The sequence below is a fragment of the Leptodactylus fuscus genome, chromosome 4 (assembly GCF_031893055.1).
Source record: "Leptodactylus fuscus isolate aLepFus1 chromosome 4, aLepFus1.hap2, whole genome shotgun sequence".
In the NCBI taxonomy this organism is placed as follows: Eukaryota; Metazoa; Chordata; class Amphibia; order Anura; family Leptodactylidae; genus Leptodactylus; species Leptodactylus fuscus.
The window spans coordinates 157077151-157099197 of record NC_134268.1 but is presented as its reverse complement, the minus strand read 5'-3'; the positions used below and the strand labels follow the sequence as shown (position 1 = coordinate 157099197).

At 41.3% G+C, this 22047-nt stretch overlaps 1 protein-coding gene across 1 annotated transcript in view; it reads right to left on the bottom strand.

Annotated features, from left to right (window-relative positions):
- Positions 1-1443: 1443 nt before the first annotated feature.
- The window catches only part of CDCP1 (CUB domain containing protein 1), a 46451-nt gene continuing 25847 nt past the window's right edge, over positions 1444-22047 (bottom strand). Inside the window, exons 2-9 of the mRNA XM_075272229.1 lie at positions 16235-16441; positions 15260-15613; positions 12961-13317; positions 10743-10958; positions 8771-9160; positions 6713-7081; positions 4848-4932; positions 1444-2376 (exon numbers count right to left, since the gene is read on the bottom strand). Of these exons, the coding sequence (XP_075128330.1) occupies positions 1905-2376; positions 4848-4932; positions 6713-7081; positions 8771-9160; positions 10743-10958; positions 12961-13317; positions 15260-15613; positions 16235-16441 (2450 nt within the window). The 3' untranslated portion in view covers positions 1444-1904. The remainder of the gene's footprint in view (positions 2377-4847; positions 4933-6712; positions 7082-8770; positions 9161-10742; positions 10959-12960; positions 13318-15259; positions 15614-16234; positions 16442-22047) is intronic.

Genomic DNA, 22047 nt, shown 5'->3' with positions numbered 1-22047 from the left:
GTTGCCAAAAAACATAAGTGGCAAAGGTAGAAATACATCTGGGAAAAAGGCAAAAATATGTCATTCATAAAGCAAAGCGAACACAGTTACTTCATAAATGTCTCCAGTAAGTGTAAGTACTTTCTTACCTAAAAGACACAGCCAGTGAAGTCACTGATGCCCGATACCACTCACTCAGTACATCTGTCAATCAGTAAACATTAAGACCAGTTATAGTCTGGCAAGTCAGGTGTTGTCCATAGTGATATCACTTCAGTGGGCAGCAACAGTCCATATCAATGTCATATCAATCTAGTGGCCAGTAAACTGAAGGAGTAGTATTGGAGGTGCATGGCATAATGGGACATGTAAGCAAGCTAAGAAGGTTGTTCAAGTTGAATTTTAGTCAGACAATTAATTATTCCAATTACTATTCCTTTTAAATCTGCATCTGACTTTGCCTCTATGAAAAATTGCTACAGATGGTGGAATAAAAAAAACAAAAGCAATGCTGGGCGTGAAAGTCTTTATGTCATAGTTATATGAGCTTTGTTTGTGCCATTTACTTCCCATTAGGCACAAAATGCGCTCATACAAATCTCAATAAAAAAATGGCAATGCTCATACAAGAGATGTAGAGCTGAAATGACTCTGGTGGTACAATTGGACGGAGGAGAACATAAGGTTCTTAGGGTCCTATTGCACAACTGTGTTTCGTCCAACACACAATATTTCTTGGTCCAATCTCCCAACTCGACCATGGTCCTCTGAACTGAATTCACAGCATCATATTACATTATAGCGCTGTTAGCTTCAGAACTATGGTGGCTCTGCTGTCTCATACTTATATGATGTTGTGAGTACAGGAGACACGTGGACTGGATTTCTCAGTTTCACTCGAGTATGTTCACATTATCGGTTTGCAGGATCACCCATAGTAAACTAACCATACATCATTATAGGGTTCGTCATACTGACTAAAACCTTTGCTATGGGCATTCCCTGCAGTATAGAGAGAAATTACTACTTTTATAAATATGCAAATGAACGTGCAAGTGCTACATTGGCTGTAGCTTTCTTTGGTAGAGCTCCATCTTTCCTTCTTCTGCCCCACCCCTCCAACATTTGTTTCTTGTTTTTTATAAAAAAAAAAAAAAGGCATTTCTTAGATCACAATTCCTCCTAGCCACTGGCCAGTCTTGCACATGCACAGTGTATTTGAACTCTGGCACATGCTCAGTGCTTCTTCTTGTATTCCAATGCAGGTATGAGATTTTCAAGCAGCGTGCAGATTTTTTTTTTAGAAAAAGTAATTGTTCTGAATTGTGATCTAAGAAATGCCATTTTTTTTATAAAAATATATATATATATATATATATATATATATATATATATATATATATTTGCATATTTTGATATTGCATAGCCTGTGGGTTCTTTTAAATGACTACTTTTGCAGTTTAACTTTTATTTGAAGACTTTAAGAGTTGGAAAGTATTAGAAAAACATGGCTGCTTCCAAAAACAGGACCACATCTATTCAATGATTCTGTCAGGGATTGCAGGTCAGCTTTATTGGAATAAAAGGGCCTTAGCTGCAATACCATACACAGCCTGTAAACAAGTGTGGCACAGTTTTTGGCAGAAAGAAGCCACATTCCAGAGATGCACGTTACACATTTCTATAAATTAAAAACAAAAATATACAATGTCTCTTTCCTTATGGATTTCACCTTACACCTGCTGATAAGTTATTCACATTACTAAGTAAGCGGTTCTGTAAAGACTGTAGCATGATACTGTACATAGGAGTCCTTTTTCTCCTACAGGGTGCTCTGCTGCTCTCTGAATATAATGTACCCCGTGTCTGGTCTGTATTAGTATTAGACAAGCTGAAATAAATAAAATCTGTCTTTCTTGGAAACATCACACAGATGACATAGTTCCCATTCTTAGATCATCCATGTAGGCTAAACTAGTATCCTCGTCTTCTACTGGTTGTCTTGAAATTGAATGAGTGAACATGTAAATCTCATTATCTTTCATGGAAAGAGCAAGAGGTTCCTCCATTATATCTGTATTGGTACTTCCATCTTTTATATCTTCTTTGATACTTCCATCTTGTACATCTTCTTTGGTCCTTCCATTAGGGAAGTTGATTGGAGGTACAGGTGGCGCATCACCCATCGGGCCCTCAAAAGGTCGGTATACATCAACCTCTGGGTCTGTTCCATTGGTTTCTGGTAAGAGGTGGCCATAGACCATGTTATCATCAATGACTGCATAGATATGAGACTCATTAGACTTTCTTCCCTTCTTGAAAAATGCCTGGCGTCGAGGTGCCTGCGTGTTCACATTGGCGTTGTATATACCCACAGGAGATTCGATTTGCTTTTTCCTTCAAGTTAAAAATAATAGATTAATAAATGAAAATAATAGCAATACTTAGTACTTTTTAATGTTTTTAAATATTGGCATTTCTATCCAAATGATATGCATGTGTGGATACTATAGAAATAAACAAAAAAAAAAAAACTATTTCCTCAAACAGGCCATCCTTTATTTTTCCTATTTCCTTTGAATTTTTTTTTCAGATAACTGAACGGCATTAAAAAATTTTCCAACAGCTGCAGCATGTCTCCAGAAAATAATGTCTGTGAAACCATCTTTAGGCTGGGGACATTTAGGGAGGGCCACCATTAGGAGGTATCAAACTGGGCAATTACCCAGAGCCTCTGATCTCAAAAGGGCACCGAAATCCAGAGCATCAGACTTTATGTTAACCAGGGACTCCACTTACAACTGTATTAACGTGATCTGTACACCAATACTGCAGAGAGCTGTCCCTGCTCTGCCATAGAAGACAGAGTCCTGGACAGGAATGTATTGCACCACATTAGATGGACCAATACCAAGATGAAGTAGCGGGTAAACGTCTTGGCAGCTTCAATCATCATGGTTAGGCAAGTATAAGATTTATACTTGCCTATACTTGTTTTTTTGTTTGTTTTTTTATAAAGGAAAAGGGTCATCATCGATAAGTGGGCACTAATTTACGAATGTGGCGATAAAGGGGCTCTTTCAGCAAAATGAAGACGCAGAAGAGCCAGGACCGGAGGGCGTCGCCGAAAGAAGAAGAAAGAAGAGCAAGGCGTGCCAGAAGATGACGTCGGACCGTGCATCACTGCCCAGTGTGCACGATAAGTATAATTTACATATATGTTTTATTTTAAAACAGGTTGGGGGGGGGGGGTTAAAATAACATTAGCGGTGTCTGAATGGCCTTTTTAAAGGCTATTTACGCATATGTGGGGCTCGTACAGCATAACTTTGCTGATAGAGCCCCTTTAATATTTACTAGAAGGAGACTGTTACTTATGGGGGGATATTGTTTATAAAGAGGCTATTGTTTATAGTGTGGGAACTATTATATTTAAGGAAGATTACTATAAAGTGGGAAATGGTTATTATGGGGGTTGTTCTTACTGTCTTGGGGAAGAAAAGGAATGCTATTGTCTTAGTGTCACCAGATAGTGGTAATGAAGGTGTGGGGGTACTCTACTATTTGGAAGTTGTATTTTGTGTATTATTTGTGTTCTGTGTACCGGTATTTTTTGTCCAGAGATTGTTTGTACAGAAAATACCAAATCCTGCAATTTTTCATCTGACTCTAAGCCTACCAATAGCCTGGCACTTGCCAATTCTGTAGGGCTTTTCTTTGAAGCAGTCAACTCATTTACATCAAAAACAAGACAAATAGTATTACAATATAAGATAACACCCCAACAGATAATACCATTGACCCCCATCATTGCATCTCCTACTGTTAATAGATGATGCATTAAGCAGGTCTAGAAAACTCTTCCATAGACCACAAAGAGTGTGAGAGCCAGGGAGCGGGTCGCTGTGGGGTATATGTGCATGTTTTGGCATCAGGAATTGTGTGTCTGAGTAGGTAAACTAGAAGAGTTATAGGTTAGGAAGACGGGAAGTAATATGGACTAATATATATGGCATTCTTGGAGAGAAAAGTAATAAATCCTAGTTGTTCACGGTACAGCTGGAGTTAGGCATTCCTGTGATGGTTCTTGGTCCGAGGAGATACAATAAGACTGTGCATCTTTATTTGGGTGGCCGTTGGTTAGGTGGATGCAAAGGTTGATATGAGTACTGTAAAGTATGGTGGAGATAGGCTGGGGCCTCCAGGGATTCTTCCTGTAAAACTGAAGTTATGTGCTCAACTTACCTGCACAGAAGTGTTGCCGCTCCCCGTTCTTCTTGCTCCTCTTCTCTCTCATTGACATGCCTTCAGAGCGCCCTGCGCTCCCCCACCTCCCTAGACTAGTGTTAGAGATGCTGGGAGAAGGCGGGGCTTGTGGCTTAGGAGAGTATGGGCGGGTACTGGGAGGGGAGATGTGAGTGATGGACTCACGTCTCCCCGCCCACACTCTCCTAAGCCACAACAAGCTCCGTCTACTCCCATCATCTCTAACACTAGCCTAGGGAGGTGGAGGCGCGCATGACGCTCTGAAGGCATATTAATGAGAGAGGACCGGACCGAGAAGAACGGGGAGCGGCAGTGGATCTGTGCAGGTAAGCGGACACCAAGGGGGCTAAGTAGCCGGGGGATTTTTTTTCTTAAGTCTATTCCTACCTGTATTTACTGTAAAAAGGGTTTATGATGATAGAATTCCTTTATATGTTAACTGGAATCTGATTGGGCACCTCCTTCAGTTTTCCTAATCTGTCATTGGGAACATTACTGTTGTATTCAATATTTACACTGATAAGTATGCAGATCTTAAATATCCGGAATATTTTGAATACTGTAAATTATTCATCTTGATTGTCTATAATATACATTCTTACTTTTTCTTGATGCAGCAAATTGCTGCTATTACTGCCAAAACAACACCAACAGCTGAACATGCTGCAATCAGTATAATCTTCAAAACTGTGGAAACAAAAAAAACACAAACTTTTATAAATCACAGTATATGTATGTATATAATGTATACAAAACACACACAAACACACACACACACACACACACACACACACAGTCATGGCCATAAATGTTGGCACCTCTGAAAATTCTCCCAGAAAATTACTGCAATTACACAAGTTTTATTATAAACGTATTTATTTCCTTTATGTGTATTGGCACAACACAAAAAACCTCAACAAATAAACAGAGAAAAAGCGGAAAATTCAACGGAATTTCACTCAAAAAAATGGGCTGGACAAAATTGTTGGCTCCATTTCAAAATTGTGGGTAATAACTTTATTTCAAGCATGTGATGCTTGTTCAAACTCACCTGTGGCAAGTAACAGGTGTGAGGTGTGGGCAATATATATATATATATATATATATATATATATATATATATATATATATATACACACACACCTGAAACCAGATAAAAATGAGAGAAGTTGACTTTTTGCATTGGTTTTGCATTGTGTGTCTGTGTACTGCACTAAGCATGGAGATCATAAAGGGAAAGATAATTGTCTGAAGACCTGAGAACCAAAATTGTGAAAAAATATCAACAAAATTCAAGCTGTCCTGCAGGCTCAGGGTGCATCAGTGTCAGTGCGAACTATCCATTGACATTTGAATGAAATGAAACCCCATGGCAGGAGACCCAGGAGAACCCCACTTCTGACACAGAGACATAAAAAAGCTAGACTGTAGTTTGCCCAAATGTATGCGAGTAAGCCAAAATCCTTCTGGGAAAAAGTCTTGTGGACAGATGAGACCAAGACAGAACTTTATGGTACAGCACATCGTTCTATTGTTTACCAAAAATGGAATGAGGCTTAAAAAGAAAAGAACACAATACCGTACAGTCGATTGATAATAAATAGATTTAAGGGGTTGTCCCATCACAAGGATCCTATCTATACTGCTTGTTAATGTGGATGTAAGACTTTTCCTAAATACACTGCTTCAGCAAAACTGCTTTGTTTGTCCACTATCTTACTTTATTCATTTTTTTTAACACAACCGTTGACTTATCTGGTCATAAGTCAAGTGATGTATCTGCTGCTCTGAGGGGGGGAGGGAGGATGGGCTAAGTGCACAGGAGCAAGCCTGTGTATCTAGCTATTCCTGTGTCTACACCATGTGACCTAGGTCCTGCACTCAGATAGGGGAGAGGAGCTGCTTTCATTTTTTCTGTTCTCCCAGTTATCAGGCTAGCTAATTCAGTTGTGTTCATTATGGCAGAGACAGGCAGTCTCTGTATGTAACACAGAATGGAGTTGCTGCTGCCTGTACTTCATAGTCCAACATGGGTGGGCGGAGCTACACGTTAATTTGGGGCAGAGCTAAACGGCAGGTTGCATGTGAAACCCCGCCCACCAAATGATGCAAGAAACCAAGAAGAAAGAAGATTTTACAGCAGTAAAGACTGGTGAGTATGTGAGGTGGGAATACCCCTTTAAGGCTCTCACAATATAACACAGAAGTAAATTTTTTAAAAAAATAATTTTTGGCGTGCAAGAGTAGAAAATGTAGAGAAAAAAACATTTATTTTCATCTCCAGCTAAAATCTTCAGGGAAGTTCAAAAAGAGACTACAGGATTTTGCAGATTATGGATAGTAACCAGTGTTATCCATGGCAGAAAATAGAGGAAATCATAAAAACATTATTTTTTTTTTGCAAAAATTGTAGTCCTGATTATTCCTAGATAAAATCATTACTCTGGTATTAATAGCTTTGTCTCACCTGGAGATATTTCATTGAAGGTAACAGACAACTGGAGTTTAAGTTTCTTTGTTCCTGTCAATGGTTTGCAGTTGGAAATGTTAACCCAGAATGCAGAGTACATATCCAAGAAACCTGGTAGTTGTTGATCCTCTCTTCTCACTATGCCCGGCCCATCATCTTTCAGTTCCTTTATATAGATATTTGCATGGTTTGTTTCACATGATATGTCCATCTTTTCTTTTCCAAATTTCAGCCTTCCTGTTCGTTTTGTAGGTAAATTTATACCCCACGAAATAGACACATAATCTGGAAGCCCAGGATCCCAGTTTGGTGTTTGTATGTAAATGGTATCATCAGTTTTTGGAGACATGGTGAATATGCATTCCTCTGAAAAGAAAAGAACCACTAATCATTAGAAGTAGAGATGAGCGAACAGTAAAATGTTCGAGATTCGATATTTGTTTCGAGTAGCCCCTCAATATTCGACTACTTGAATCGAATATCGAGCCCTATTATAGTCTATGGGAGGAAAATGCTCATTTCAGGGGTAGGCAAAATTCGATCAAATTACACTTACCAAGTCCACGAGTGAGGGTCGGGCTGGATCCTCCGAGCAGTCTTCTCCTTTCAGCGTCCCCGCGGTGTCTTCCGGCTCTGAATTCACTCTGCCAGGCATCGGATCTGGGCAGATCCGACTTCGCATGTCCGTACTACAAGCGGGCATGAACAGTCGGCTCTGCCCAGGCCCGATGCCTGGAAGAGTGAATTCAGAGCTGGAAGACGCTGCGAGGAAGCTGCATGGAGAAGACTTCTAAAGGAGAAGATCCAGCATTAATTGGCCAACTGTATAGCATTCGGCCAATCAATGCTGGTTCTGCATCAAATTTTTCCATTCGAATAGCGAGTGGTACTCGATCGAGTACGAGTATTTCGAATACCTTAGTATTCGATCGAATACTACTCATCTATAATTAGAAGGCATGGACACTAAATATACACTGATATCCAACACTTTCTGTAGGTCCCCTCATGGGTTCTGTGCCCCCATCTGAATGGACACATGGTCTGCTTGCTGCTGCTCCATTCAGACTCCATAAAACTGATGGAGAAATTCAAGTACAGCGACTTTGGATATCTCAGTCAGTCGTAGCAAGCATGCATGACCGCTGTTCTATTCAAACCTTTTTCAAGTATTGTGAAGGTCTCAGCAATGAGACCCAGAGAGAATATATGCAGTATATCACCTATACTGAATAATTTCTGCAAAGTTCCAGAATGCATTATCCTGCTAAGGGTCAGTTCATGCAGAGTTTTTTGTCAAGGATTTTGACGCAGAATCCGCCTCAAAATTAGCCTCCAAAAAAATCCTCGCCAAAAAACTCAGGGTCCATTCACACGGAGAAAAATGGTGAGGAACTTGGTGTGGAATTTCAGCGCTGAAAAAAACAAAACCTCACATTGACTTCAAAGGGTTTTGCTTGCTAGCAGAACCCATTGAAGTCAATGGGAGGCTTTTTTTTTAGCGCTGAAATTCCACACCAAATTCCAAACCATTTTCCGCTGTGTGAATCGACCCTAAGGGGGCATTCACACGGAGGAATTTGGCGCTGATTGTGATGTGATAACTCGCATCAGAATTCACGCTGAAATAAAGCCTCCCATTGATTTCAATGGGTTCCGTTTTCCGCATGGAACCCATTGAAGTCAATGGGAGGCTTTATTTCCATGTGGCTTCTGATGCAAGTTATCGTCCCGGAATCAGCGCCAACTTCCTCCTTGTGAATGCCCCCTAAGAGTAGTCCAAAGCTTTTTTCCTTGACTTGAAGGTGCGTACTTATGGTAATCTGAAACAATGTTTAGGTGGGTGAGAAGTATCAGAGTAACATTCATATATTTGCCAGGGCCAAAGGTTACCCAGCCGGACATTGCACAGAGCATCACACTGCCTCTGCCCGTTACCTTCTTTTCCTAGTGCACTATGATATTCTCTCTTCCCCAGCTGACATACTGTACATGCACCTAGTGATAATCAAATTAACATTTAACTCTTTACAATACTTAGTACTTGCACTATACCTTTAATAAATGATACAAAAGACACATTGAGGTCATGGGTCAGAAGTTTTTGTGGATTTCCAATCCTTGGAGTATTTAAGATGATTGTAACATTGTCCCTCATCTGAATCTTTTCTATTGATCCATTAGGGCAAAAAGTCCCAAGTTTAAATTCGGCTTTGTTAGTGCAACTGAAGATGTCATATGTAAACCCCACCGCTGTGGTGTTGCATGGTTTATCTGAAACATTCTGTTGCAGGAACATGGACTTGGATACTATTTCAGTACTGATGTGTTCCGGAGCGATCAGCTTCCAGGTGAAACTCTCTAACTGTACAGGAAAGTCAATAAAGGACTCAGGGATGGTAAGGGGCATATTGCTTATGTTACAAGTGGCAAGATTCCAGCATTCTGAAAAACAATAAAAGACAAAGAAAACACATTATATACTCTGTACTGGAGCTCTAACTAAAATGATATTTAAAACAGCAATAAAAGAAAAACGAATTTCACTTTTTACTAAAAGCCTTTTACAACCTGTTATATGTTACTCACCTTTCCTGGCCCCAGGACTGCATCTCAGTGAACAGCAGAGGCTATTGGTGATGGCCATGTCTGGTTCGCAAGCAGCTGGATGAATATTTCCTTGCGGATTCAGCTCCTCTATTCCACCATTGTCCTGCTAGTTTGAGCCATTTCTCTTACTGCACGACTGTGCACTTTTCTAAGGTAAATAGCCCTCTGAAGATTTTATCAGGGCTGTTGGTCTATACACTGATGTTTATTGCCTGTTTGACTCCTAAATTACTCAGATCCTGACTTTAATCTTGTTCCTGGATATTGTCTCCTTGCAGGCATTAAAAAGGACCTTTCATGTCTTCGGTCACATGCGGTTTTATATACTGCTAGAAACCTGACAGTGTGCTGAATTTAACGCAGTCAGCTTTCCCGTTATGGGTCCTGGTGGAAGAGCTATCAGTGCCATTACCGATAGCTCTTCACTGTCAGAAGGGTGTTCCTGACAGTCTAACTGGGAACGCCACTCCTGACACTATACTGTGAAGGGGTGTTCCCTACTGCCCAGCGATGACGCTGAGTGGTGAGGAACATCCCCCAGTTCTAGTCTATGGATGAGTAGTGTCAGAAGGAGGGTGGCGTTCCTCAGGGAACACCCCCTCACAGTATAGCGTCAGGAAGGGCGCTCCCTGTTAGACTGTCAGGAACGGACTTCTGACAGTGAAGAGCTATTGATAAATGCATCGATTACTCTTCCACCGGCGCACATAATGGGAAAGCCAACAATGCACTGAATTCAGCACACTGTTGGCTTTCTAGCAGTATATAAAACTGCATGTGCCTGAGGACATCACAGGTCCTCTTTAATGTGTAGGCCAAATGATTCCTTAAACTCCATATCTCAGTCTAATAAGCAGCAAATGTGGTTTAGAGAATCGACATTCCAAAATGTGCCCAAAAAATATGCTACTACCAGGCAAGATGTTGGGAGATTTGCTGTTATCTAATGTTTACATCTATCTTTAGTCAGCCATATATTGTATGACGGTTACTGGAGGGTGGGGTTCCGCACAAAATTATTGCCTAAACATCATCTTGATATGGCCCTATTGATGTGGTTGAAATTGTTGGTGCCATTTGGGGTCTAATGTTGACAGTCATGAACATCTCTCATCTTTCCAATTGTATAAATGATTGCACCTACACTCATGAGTGGATTAAAAAAATTTCCCTAGAAGTATGGTGGAAGCAGAAAGTGCTGCAGGAAAAAACGAGATACCGCTCTGGTTTTTCCCGCAGCGATTTTTTGCTGCAGCCCTAGCCTAACACATTAGGAAAGGAAATTTAAAAAAAAACCTTAAATAGAGAATAAAAACAAGTATCTTTTAGACCACATAGACCCAGAAATATTGTAAAAGGAGCTAGTATTAAAAAAATAAGGAGCACTAAACAATATTGTACATATTCATATTCCTACCTATTTGTTTTTCTGCTGTTGCCACTAGGTTTTTCAGATTGTCACAAAGAAAGGAGATTTTGTAGTATTTTCCTCCTTCAATCACAAGGTCAGCTTCACACACATTTTTTTCCTTGCAGATGAGACAGACAGGAGAAAATGTGCGTCCAAATGATCTCTTGCGTATACGGACAACCAAACCTTTTTCTTTTGTCAGATCCAGAGGGTAAAGAGTATCTGAAGACAGATGCAGGCGCATAAATTATTCTTATTTTAGAACCCCATTAATTCCATGGTGTTGTATCAAAGAAAAGGTTTACGTACAGAATGCAAAAAACAAGTACAACAAACTTCAACTACCTGCGCGATTGACTAGAAGACCATGACCCTGCCCACTAGGGCTTACAGTAAATTATACAATATTAAGTGCAAATAACAACCGCCAAAAGAAACTATGCTTAATACTGCTCTATATAACAAATGTAGTGATAACATTCTGTGTCCCTTTCTGCTCCAGGGGCTGCTGGGACATCTGCACTCGGTATAATGAGAGGTTTGTGCTACGTGAGACAAGCATGGAGTCCCAATATACCGTATATACTCGAGTATAAGCCAACTTTTTCAGCACACTTTTCATGCTGAAAAAGCTCCCCTCGGCTTATACACGAGTCAGAGTCCACGGAGCACAGAAAACTGGGGCCTTGGCTTATATTCTGGTCGGCTTATACTCGAGAATCAGGAAAGGAGAGTTTGGAGCAGTTTACAAGTGTGTGAAGAGACTGGACGGCTGAATCTATGCTACAAAGAAGTCCAAGAGGCCACTAGCCAGATCTATGGACAAATCTGATGAAGGGGTGGAGTTTTTTGTCTAACTCCATTACCCCGAAACACGTTTTCTTGTTACAATAAATTGTTTGTTGAATTTACTTCGAACCATTGATCATCATTTACTTCCGAGTGAGTGTGGAACCGGACCTTTTGTTGGATCATTTCCAATACTTACCTGTGGATACCCAGTCAACCTTGTGTCATATACCGGCTGACGCTGCAATCTCTACTTGATCTTCCAAATGCATATGTGCATATGTAACGGCTATTGTTTTCCGATGGCTTAGACTCAAAATAGTTTATCAATATCTGATCAGCGGGGGTTCTACCTACAGCAATTCAATGAACCAGCTGTTCTCCACTTCCTCCAGGCACCAGAACTATACAGTGGAGGGAGCCAGAAGCAGGCTATGGCATTAGTGTAGTGACGGTACCCATTCTTATTTACTTAATTGGGCCTGAGCTGCAAGTCAGGAAAGGCCACTATAGAGTGAATTGAGCAGCCTCTTTCCAGCTCCATCCACTATATACCATGTATACTATATACACTTTAACTTGACTTTTTTCCATTTTATTCAATTACTTTTAACTTATAACAGTACAGCAGGTTATCAGATTCAAGTTGAAGATGGCTACATCTATAATTCAGCTGCTGGTGGCAGATGTGGTCACCTGATCATGGGGAAAGCTGGTGTTGGACCCTCACTAATAAGACATAGTTAAGGGGATATTGTCACTCCTTAGGGAGAGACCACCATATGGGTGTGTGGAGACTTGTTAAGCCTTTAGCACTCCACTTTGCAAGGAACTATGGGAAGAACATGCAAATCTGCCTTCCATGATGTAATTAGGAAGACAGTTGCTGCCTCAGTATTGTAAACCAATAGAGGGCGCTCACTGGAATCCCCTTAACCCTGTCTAAGCCTCTCACCTCTACCAGGTTATAGTCCTCTCTACATCGAGCTGAAGAGATCCAAGTAGATCGAAACAGCTGTCCTCGATTGAGAGACTATACCTGGTAATAATCCCAGCGTCATTGCAAAACAAAGGCTTCTTGGAAGGTCGGGCATGATGCTAAAGGGAGCAGCCATTATTGGGTTATTTCACTGGAATCCTGTCTTAAGACAGGCTTGCACATTCCAGTGAGCGCCCTCTATTGGTTTGCAATACTGAGGCAGCAACTGTCTTCCTAATTACATCATGGAAGGCAGATTTGCATATTCTTCCCATAATAAGACATAAATAGCCTATCTTAGGCTCAGAAAAAGAAGTTATTTGTGTTAAACATAAAACTTGTAATGGGAAGGATTTCATCTCCAGGTTATTAATACAATGTAATAATTATACTGAAAAAACACTGAAATTGCCATATAGTGAGTATTACCAGAATACGGATATTACAACTACTTACAGCCTGGATTTTTCTGAACGGTGATGCTGAAGTTCAGGGTTAGGCCAGGGTGACCAATTATCTGTTTATCGACCTCACAGTTCTGCAGCGATAGATTGAAGTTACCAAGTATATTTGCTGGCTGCTTATCGGTCAGTTTTAACAGTGTGGATTTGGGCAGGTAGTAAAGTACATTTTCCTCCTTTTTTACACACATGGGAAGAGTATAATTGAGAAACTGGACAGTGGCCGCATGGTTTTCAGGCAGGATGAATTTCCAGGTCATTTGTTCATTATATGGAAATGGACTAGGGTAGTTTGCGGAGAGCAGAGTTACAAGTGTCTCTTGACGGAAAGTAGATTCAATGATACTCAGTCCTGTAAATAGAAAAAAAAATCCATCAGTACAGAATTTCAGATGCTTAGTCGCAATACTGCTGTCTAAGACTCTGACGGTGGGCAAGCTTACTGTTGGAGGAACACATTAGGAGAATTACCCAAAGTATACCTGTGATGGAAGGGTCCAGCATATGTCACACTATACCACATGGTATTGTATTTGTTACCAATCACCAATGTATACTGTCCCAATGAAGACCAATATCATTGGTCTCTGTGAGATGAATGGAGGCCTAAGGTTACACCAGTATCATAGACAGGGATTCCTTACTGTAAGATCAGTGAGCCCTTTATTATTCCTTGCATCTGGTTCCATGCAGGACTTCACATGTTTTTTCACAGACACAGTTTCAATGCGGAGAGTCTGCATACCGACACTGGCAGCGTGCTTTAAAAAGCCATGCAAATGAATGGGTTTTAAAACTAACTGCCAGCAAACAGTACCTAAGCAGTTTTTCCGGGGATTAGGGCGGAACCCAAAGGGGGGACAGGGGCGCAAGTGTGAACGCCCCCTTACTTGTTTTGAGACTGTTTCAGATACCCTCAAGCTAAAGTACTAAGTAGTCAAAAATATATTGCAACATTGTTCATTCATCCAACTGTACCTAATTCTCTTATGTTACTAAATGAAAAACGGACTTGAGCTCCACCCTATCTGACAAATAATGGCCCCAAATTTATGATGCTACATGTAAGAGTGCGTAAAACATTCTCATGTTGGAAACCCCCTTTAAAAGTTTTATTCTGTTGGTATCCCATGCACTTCCAACCTTCCCAAATAATTGCTATAGGATGCTTTTCCCCAAGGGATAAGTTTCATACATCGTGATCCTGCCCCAAAGTAAGAGATAGATAAGAGTTTACCACCTCACTGTAGTGAAGAGAAGGCTGAACCAGTGTATAGATTAACGAGAAACTTTCATACACCCTTTTTAGACAGGCACAAAAAATTCCTGCAAGTTTGGTCCCCATGGGTGGAATATACTACTCCAACTTTCTCAAATCAGCTTTCGTTTTCCATCTAACTGCTGCCCCCTCTTTTGAGTAGAGTAGAGTAGCTTTTACTTATCTTGCAGAGATGATGACTACACCCCCTACCCCTTCTTCAGTGGCGTAACAATCACAGTCGCAGGGGGGCGTGACAGAGACCAGGCCCTGCAGGGTATAGAGCCGGTCGCCAGCTGGAGATGGCTGGGGCCCCAGACCACTATGACAGGAGAATCAGGTTCCCTCGACCGCTCTACATATCGTTAATGGAAAGGGGCCCTGACATATCGCTGGGCCCCTTTCCAATTGATGCCAGCCATGGGGAGGTGACTAAAAATAATGAATACTTCTCTAACCTCTCCTGGGCTCAACATCCTTTCCGGTGCTCTTCCGTCATTTGACTGAGGCCTGTGATTAGGCCCCATCGGTCATATGGGCTATACTGACTCATTACGCCACCGCTGGCCCAATCACAGGCTCCATCAGTGACGTCTGAAGGGGGCCGAAGATGCAGAAGACAGCAGGACAGAGCGAAAATGCCCAGGAAAGGAAAGGTGAGTATAAGTGTTTGTTATTTTTAATCACCTTCACTGGCCCTCTGATTATTATACTCTAAGGTCTGAGACCACCGCAGAGTATAATAATAGCAGCTAAGCGGAGGTGGGCTGTTGGGAGCATATAATACTGGGCAGGGGCCACTGTAGAGCATCTATAATACTGTTTGGAACCACTGTGGACCAGGTTATACTGCATGGGGCCACTGTTGAGCATATTATAACTGTCACCATCTAAATTTTGCTGTAGGGAGAGAGTAAAATTTTTCAGAAAACAAAAGTTTTTGTGGCATTCAAAAGGATTGGAAAATGTACAAACACAATGTTACAAAAGTCATAGAAAAATTATAAAATGTAATAAAGTTTCCTTTAACACTTACTTTTAATGGAAGATCTGTTTGTGATGCTAAATCCTGGATCTTTGATATTAACATTCCATGGAAGACTTAAAGCAATAACTCCTTTTTCTTGCACTTTAATACGTGTAATGGTACCATTCCTGCAGAAAGTTCCAATGTTATAGGACGAGTCACGAACGTAAGTGCTGACCTTGAAGCTAACAAGTTCTGAACAAAGACTCGAAGGATGTATCTGTCTAAGCCATGGAGTGGAGAAGCCTAGTACAAGACCATTGTTCTTTGAGGTCGAGATGTTCCAGATGAAGGTCCGATTTAAGAAATTTAAGTTCGAAGGTTGTAGACTAACATTTAGAGGACACACACCAGAGCTGCAATCTAGATATAGAGGGAAACAAAAATACAAACATTCTGTAAGACCTGCAGTTAGCGCAGAAATAAATTAGCATGTACGTTAGGTACCCCTGGGTATGAAAATGCACGGAATACAAACTTATAAAAATATTTTTCCCATTCGGTAAATAGTACAGTAAAACCATAGTAGGAAAGAAAAATCCAAAAGGGTTGACTTTTGGAAGGTTTTCGATTTTCAAAAAGGACAACATATCCCATATACCTCATATAAATTAAAAGAAGCAATGTTTTTATAGCAAATCAAAGCAATCCCTCTCTACAGATAGAATATACCGTAGGTTACAACATTCTGTGCAATGTCTTGAAAAAAACAGATGTTTATGTTGGCTCTAATTCCAATATTATAAATTTCTTACACTAGATTCACACCTGAGTTCGGATTTCCGTTTGGCAGGAGTCCGCTTGGGGACCCCCGAACGGAAACCTAATCCACTTAAAAAAAGGCAGTTACCTTCAGATACCGTGCAGCACTTTTCGCTCTGAATTTTTTAATCAGAATGGGGAACGTAATCCCCAGACGAAGACCGAGCACAGATGTGAACCTAGCCTGAGCTCAGATGCAAATATAAGGAGTGTTGTACCCACCTATAGTCCGATTGATCTCCATGATGAAGTACATTTCTGGTGTCTTGCAGTTGAAGGTGAAATCCACTTTTTTCCCTCTGGCTATCTCAAGACTTGATTCCTTGCAGTTTGGTGTACAGATATAACAAGGTGGTGATGGGGTAGTTATTCCACGTTTTATAGAGATAGTTATGTTGTCCGTAGGCTGTAATGAGATGGTGATAGATTCTGGGAGACAAAAACAAAAGATAAGTCTTAGCATAGGTAATCCATACAATACAGTCACATACTCGAAAGAAAGTGTCATATGTGCTCCGACCCCGGTGGAGATCCAAGGAACATGTATTGAGATAGTCAGGACCTATAAGTATCTGGGTGTGCTCCTCAATAATAAACTAGACTGGGCTGATCACCTGGAGGCTCTGCACAGAAAGGGCCACAGCAGGCTCTCCCTTCTCAGGAGGCTGAGGGCCTTCGGAGTCCAGTGGCCACTTCATAGGGCCTTTTTCAACTCTGTGGTTGCTTCAGCCATCTTTGTTGGTGTGGCCTGCTGGGGGAGCAGTAGATCAACCAGGGACAGAAATAGACTTGACAGGCTGATCAGAAGGGCCAGCTCTGTCCTGGGGAGCCCCTTGGACCCAGTACAGGTGGTGGGTGACAGAAGGATACTGTCTGTGGTGACCTCCATGTGGGAGAACAAATCCCACCCCATGTATGAGACCTTGATGGGACTTGCCAGCACTAAGTGACCATCTGCTTCACCCAAAGTGTGAGAAGGAGCGCTATCGTAGGTCCTTCCTTCCAACCGCGACCAGGCTGTATAATCTACATCAGACCAAGTGAAGATCACTCCGCACAGAGAACTAATGATTAGGACTATGAAGTCCTCCTTCTTTCTCTTCCTTTCCTTAGCTGCTATGGACTCCTAGTATATCTTCTCTTCTCAGCATACGTGTGTCTACGTCTGTAATATATTACTGTGTATTATCCTGTATCTGTACTACTATGCTGCTATAACATTCTGAAATTTCCCTAATGTGGGACTATTAAAGGATTATCTTATATATTATTGGAAAGGGGAATTATGGAAATAGTTATTCCTGACTTCTGCCTTCGTTTCTTGAACTACATCAGTAAAAAAAAAAAAAAAAAAAAAAAAAGGCGTAATATCTAGAGATGAGCGAACACTAAAATGTTCGAGGTTCGAAATTCGATTCGAACAGCCGCTCACTGTTCGAGTGTTCGAATGGGTTTCGAACCCCATTATAGTCTATGGGGAACATAAACTCGTTAAGGGGGAAACCCAAATCCGTGTCTGGAGGGTCACCAAGTCCACTATGACACCCCAGGAAATGATACCAACACCCTGGAATGACACTGGGACAGCAGGGGAAGCATGTCTGGGGGCATAAAAGTCACTTTATTTCATGGAAATCCCTGTCAGTTTGCGATTTTCGCAAGCTAACTTTTCCCCATAGAAATGCATTGGCCAGTGCTGATTGGCCAGAGTACGGAACTCGACCAATCAGCGCTGGCTCTGCTGGAGGAAGCGGAGTCTAAGATCGCTCCACACCAGTCTCCATTCAGGTCCGACCTTAGACTCCGCCTCCTCCGGCAGAGCCAGCGCTGATTGGCCGAAGGCTGGCCAATGCATTCCTATGCGAATGCAGAGACTTAGCAGTGCTGAGTCAGTTTTGCTCAACTACACATCTGATGCACACTCGGCACTGCTACATCAGATGTAGCAATCTGATGTAGCAGAGCCGAGGGTGCACTAGAACCCCTGTGCAAACTCAGTTCACGCTAATAGAATGCATTGGCCAGCGCTGATTGGCCAATGCATTCTATTAGCCCGATGAAGTAGAGCTGAATGTGTGTGCTAAGCACACACATTCAGCTCTACTTCATCGGGCTAATAGAATGCATTGGCCAATTAGCGCTGGCCAATGCATTCTATTAGCTTGATGAAGCAGAGTGTGCACAAGGGTTCAAGCGCACCCTCGGCTCTGATGTAGCAGAGCCGAGGGTGCACAAGGGTTCAAGCGCACCCTCGGCTCTGATGTAGCAGAGCCGAGGCTGCACAAGGGTTCAAGCGCACCCTCGGCTCTGATGTAGCAGAGCCGAGGGTGCACAAGGGTTCAAGTGCACCCTCGGCTCTGCTACATCAGAGCCGAGGGTGCGCTTGAACCCTTGTGCAGCCTCGGCTCTGCTACATCAGAGCCGAGGGTGCGCTTGAACCCTTGTGCACACTCTGCTTCATCAAGCTAATAGAATGCATTAGCCAGTGCTGATTGGCCAGAGTACGGAATTCGGCCAATCAGCGCTGGCTCTGCTGGAGGAGGCGGAGTCTAAGGTCGGACCTGAATGGAGACTGGTGTGGAGCGATCTTAGACTCCGCCTCCTCCAGCAGAGCCAGCGCTGATTGGTCGAGTTCCGTACTCTGGCCAATCAGCGCTGGCCAATGCATCCCTATGGGAAAAAGTTTATCTCACAAAAATCACAATTACACACCCGATAGAGCCCCAAAAAGTTATTTTTAATAACATTCCCCCCTAAATAAAGGTTATCCCTAGCTATCCCTGCCTGTACAGCTATCCCTGTCTCATAGTCACAAAGTTCACATTCTCATATGACCCGGATTTGAAATCCACTATTCGTCTAAAATGGAGGTCACCTGATTTCGGCAGCCAATGACTTTTTCCAATTTTTTTCAATGCCCCCGGTGTCGTAGTTCCTGTCCCACCTCCCCTGCGCTGTTATTGGTGCAAAAAAGGCGCCAGGGAAGGTGGGAGGGGAATCGAATTTTGGCGCACTTTACCACGCGGTGTTCGATTCGATTCGAACATGGCGAACACCCTGATATCCGATCGAACATGTGTTCGATAGAACACTGTTCGCTCATCTCTAGTAATATCGATTCAGGTTATTACGGACAACAAAGCTACATACTCTCCAAGGTGATTGGAGTGCTATAAAACTTCATATTGATATTCATATGGTAGCATTCAGTTATTAATTCATCCTGGAAATGTATACAAAATGAACAGAAATGACAGCACACAAAAGATGTCCTCAGAATTGTTATTTTATGGGGGAACGAAAGAATTTACTAAAACAGACACGAGAGAAGAAATTGCTGAAAAAAAAATGTTGAACAGATGTTCATGACAACCAGATGCTTCGTACACTTTATGTGCTGGAAAAATCCCAGCTAGAACCTTTCATCGATGGTTATAGAGGCTACTGCTTTCATTTTCCACGAATGTTTTTTTTCTTTTATATATTTTTGTACTTTATATAATGTAATCCTGAAGGTATCATTAGGCCCATTAAATGTGCTGAGAGAATCCTAAGGTTTCCCACTCTAGCTTTGAAAGACTATGCTTGTTCAGGGCGGCCAATAGAGGCTTCATTTCATTTAGATATGGTTTGCTTAACACCCCATGCCTTGATAAGTTTGACTAGATAGCCTGGTAGCAAGACTTGGGTACTACACTGACCCTGACCCGATGGGTTGACTATTGTACATCAATTACCAAAGATAGTTGGCAGGTCACCTCCATGGAGTCCTCCTTGAAAGCCCTTCATAGGACATATTTGGTCCCCCATTGACTCCATAGCTTCTTCCCTAGTGTCTCACCCCTTTGCTTCAGTGGCTTTAGTGCCCTGGGTACTATACTCCATGTGTGGTGGACCTTGATAAGGTATAGATGACTTGGGTCCACAGGTCAGGTATCCCGAGGATTCCGTATGGTCTCCAACTTTAATCGTGTGACTGAATTGAGCTTCCACTCCCTTTACTTCTCCTCTTAGGCAAGCCCTTAGCGTTTACTTTCTGCTATGCTTGAACATTGTGCTATTCTCTCCCTCTTGTCCTCTTTCCCAATTTCTCCTGTCCCAAGTTTTATTATTTATTGTTACCTTATCCCTTTTCTCACCTGATATTTTGTATGTATTATCTTGATATATGTGATGCTGTATTTGATATTTTATATTTTCTCCCTATTGCACCTTGTCTGCTAGGCTGTTTAACGTGTTTCTTATGGTTTCCATAACAAAATAAATACCTTTGAAACTAAATGTGCTGAGAGTTTACAAAGCATTGTACATAGGGCACCTCTATAATATACAGTATAAACCCGCTGCAGAAAAGTAATGGTTACTGAAACATCAGAAAGTCTTTAGAAGTTGTTCTTGAAATGGATCGCCAACAATTACTAGAATAAAATTTATGTAGGGCGTATCATATATAAACATATTAACCCTCTGTGTTACATATCAAAACATTTATGGCACTTATCAAGCCTCTTGTGCCGATTTTCTTCTAATTCTGCCCCTTGTTTTTTTTTTGTTTTTTTTTGTTTTATGCTGTGTACACAAGATTTATCACGTTTCACATAGTTTGAATGCAATTAGGCAAAGATAATAATTTTGCTTTATTTGTCAATAATAGCAGACATGGCTTACCTGGAGTAAGATTTTAATATGCACTTATGACATCCCCTTTAAAAAAATAAATAAAATACATACAACTGTATTCCAGCGCATGAGCAACATAAAAAAAATGAAATACCTGACAGCAGTGAAATCAGAAATTCCATGAGATGAATTTTGCGCAAACTTTTTGATACAGTCGGGGGTTTAAAAAATTAGAAGCACAGAATGAGAAGACACTGTATGTGTGTGTCCGAAAATTATTTAAGCACACTAAACACATTAAATGTTGATCCAGTAAACAGATCAATTTCAACAGATTCAGCAGACTCTGATAAGGTAATATATTATGAGCCTCCCGGCACTCTCTGATGGTAGATATAGGGGGAGATAATGATCAAGTAGTTGCATTCCAACTGACAAATTCTTGCGTTCAAACCTTGAATAGATGGATAAAAAACATCTCTCTCTGGAAGACTTAACGGCTGGGTTCACACCAGCGCTGAAACTCTGTTCGGGATTTGCGTCCCCCGAACCGGTTTAAAAAAAATGCAGAGAAAAGCGCTGCATGCATGCAGGGTCACTTCATGGACATTATAATACGTACAAACTTGCTTTAGATATCACCAGAGATATCTCTGATATTTAGACATCACTTTCACTTTATTGTCAAGAAGAGAATATCAACTTTCATATGACACCAAAAAAAGTTTCTACGATTTATAATGTCTAAGATATAACTGTTTGAAGTGACCCCACACCCTCACTTTGTCTACATGGCTCGTACACCCATACATAGTAACATTCAGAGAGAGGTCTAAATACAGAAACAAGTGAAAGAGTGGAAAGATGCAGGATTTCATAGAAAGGATCCAACATTTGTTAATAAAGTATATTATACAATTTATTATTGACATAAATACCGCCAGAAAATCAAACATTGGCCAAAATTTTAGCTATGCTTTAACTGCCCAATAGGTTACAGTGTTCCACAGACAACAGTCTAATGACTTGGGAAGAGTAAGTAATGCTAATGTTCACACTATGTCACCTAACTATTGGGCTGGTCCATCACAGGATACGAACAACAGAAAGGCAGACAGAAAAAAAAAGCGGTTACACACAGAGTCCAACAGACCCAATTGACTATGGGGGATGTGCTGGGTGTTCGTAATTTTAAATCTGGACTGCAGATTTTCAGGCAGACACTGTGAACAGATGTGAATACAGGCTGAGCCTTTGCTCTTGTTAAGATAATCTCAGATAGAACAGAATTAACCTCTACAATTGGTTAACCTTCTGCAGTGTGACACCTGATCACAGACGATAATATAAAAACAATGAAAAGTCACTGTTAAATCCTCTGCGACGACTTATTGTTTTTTTTTTTTTGCTATGAT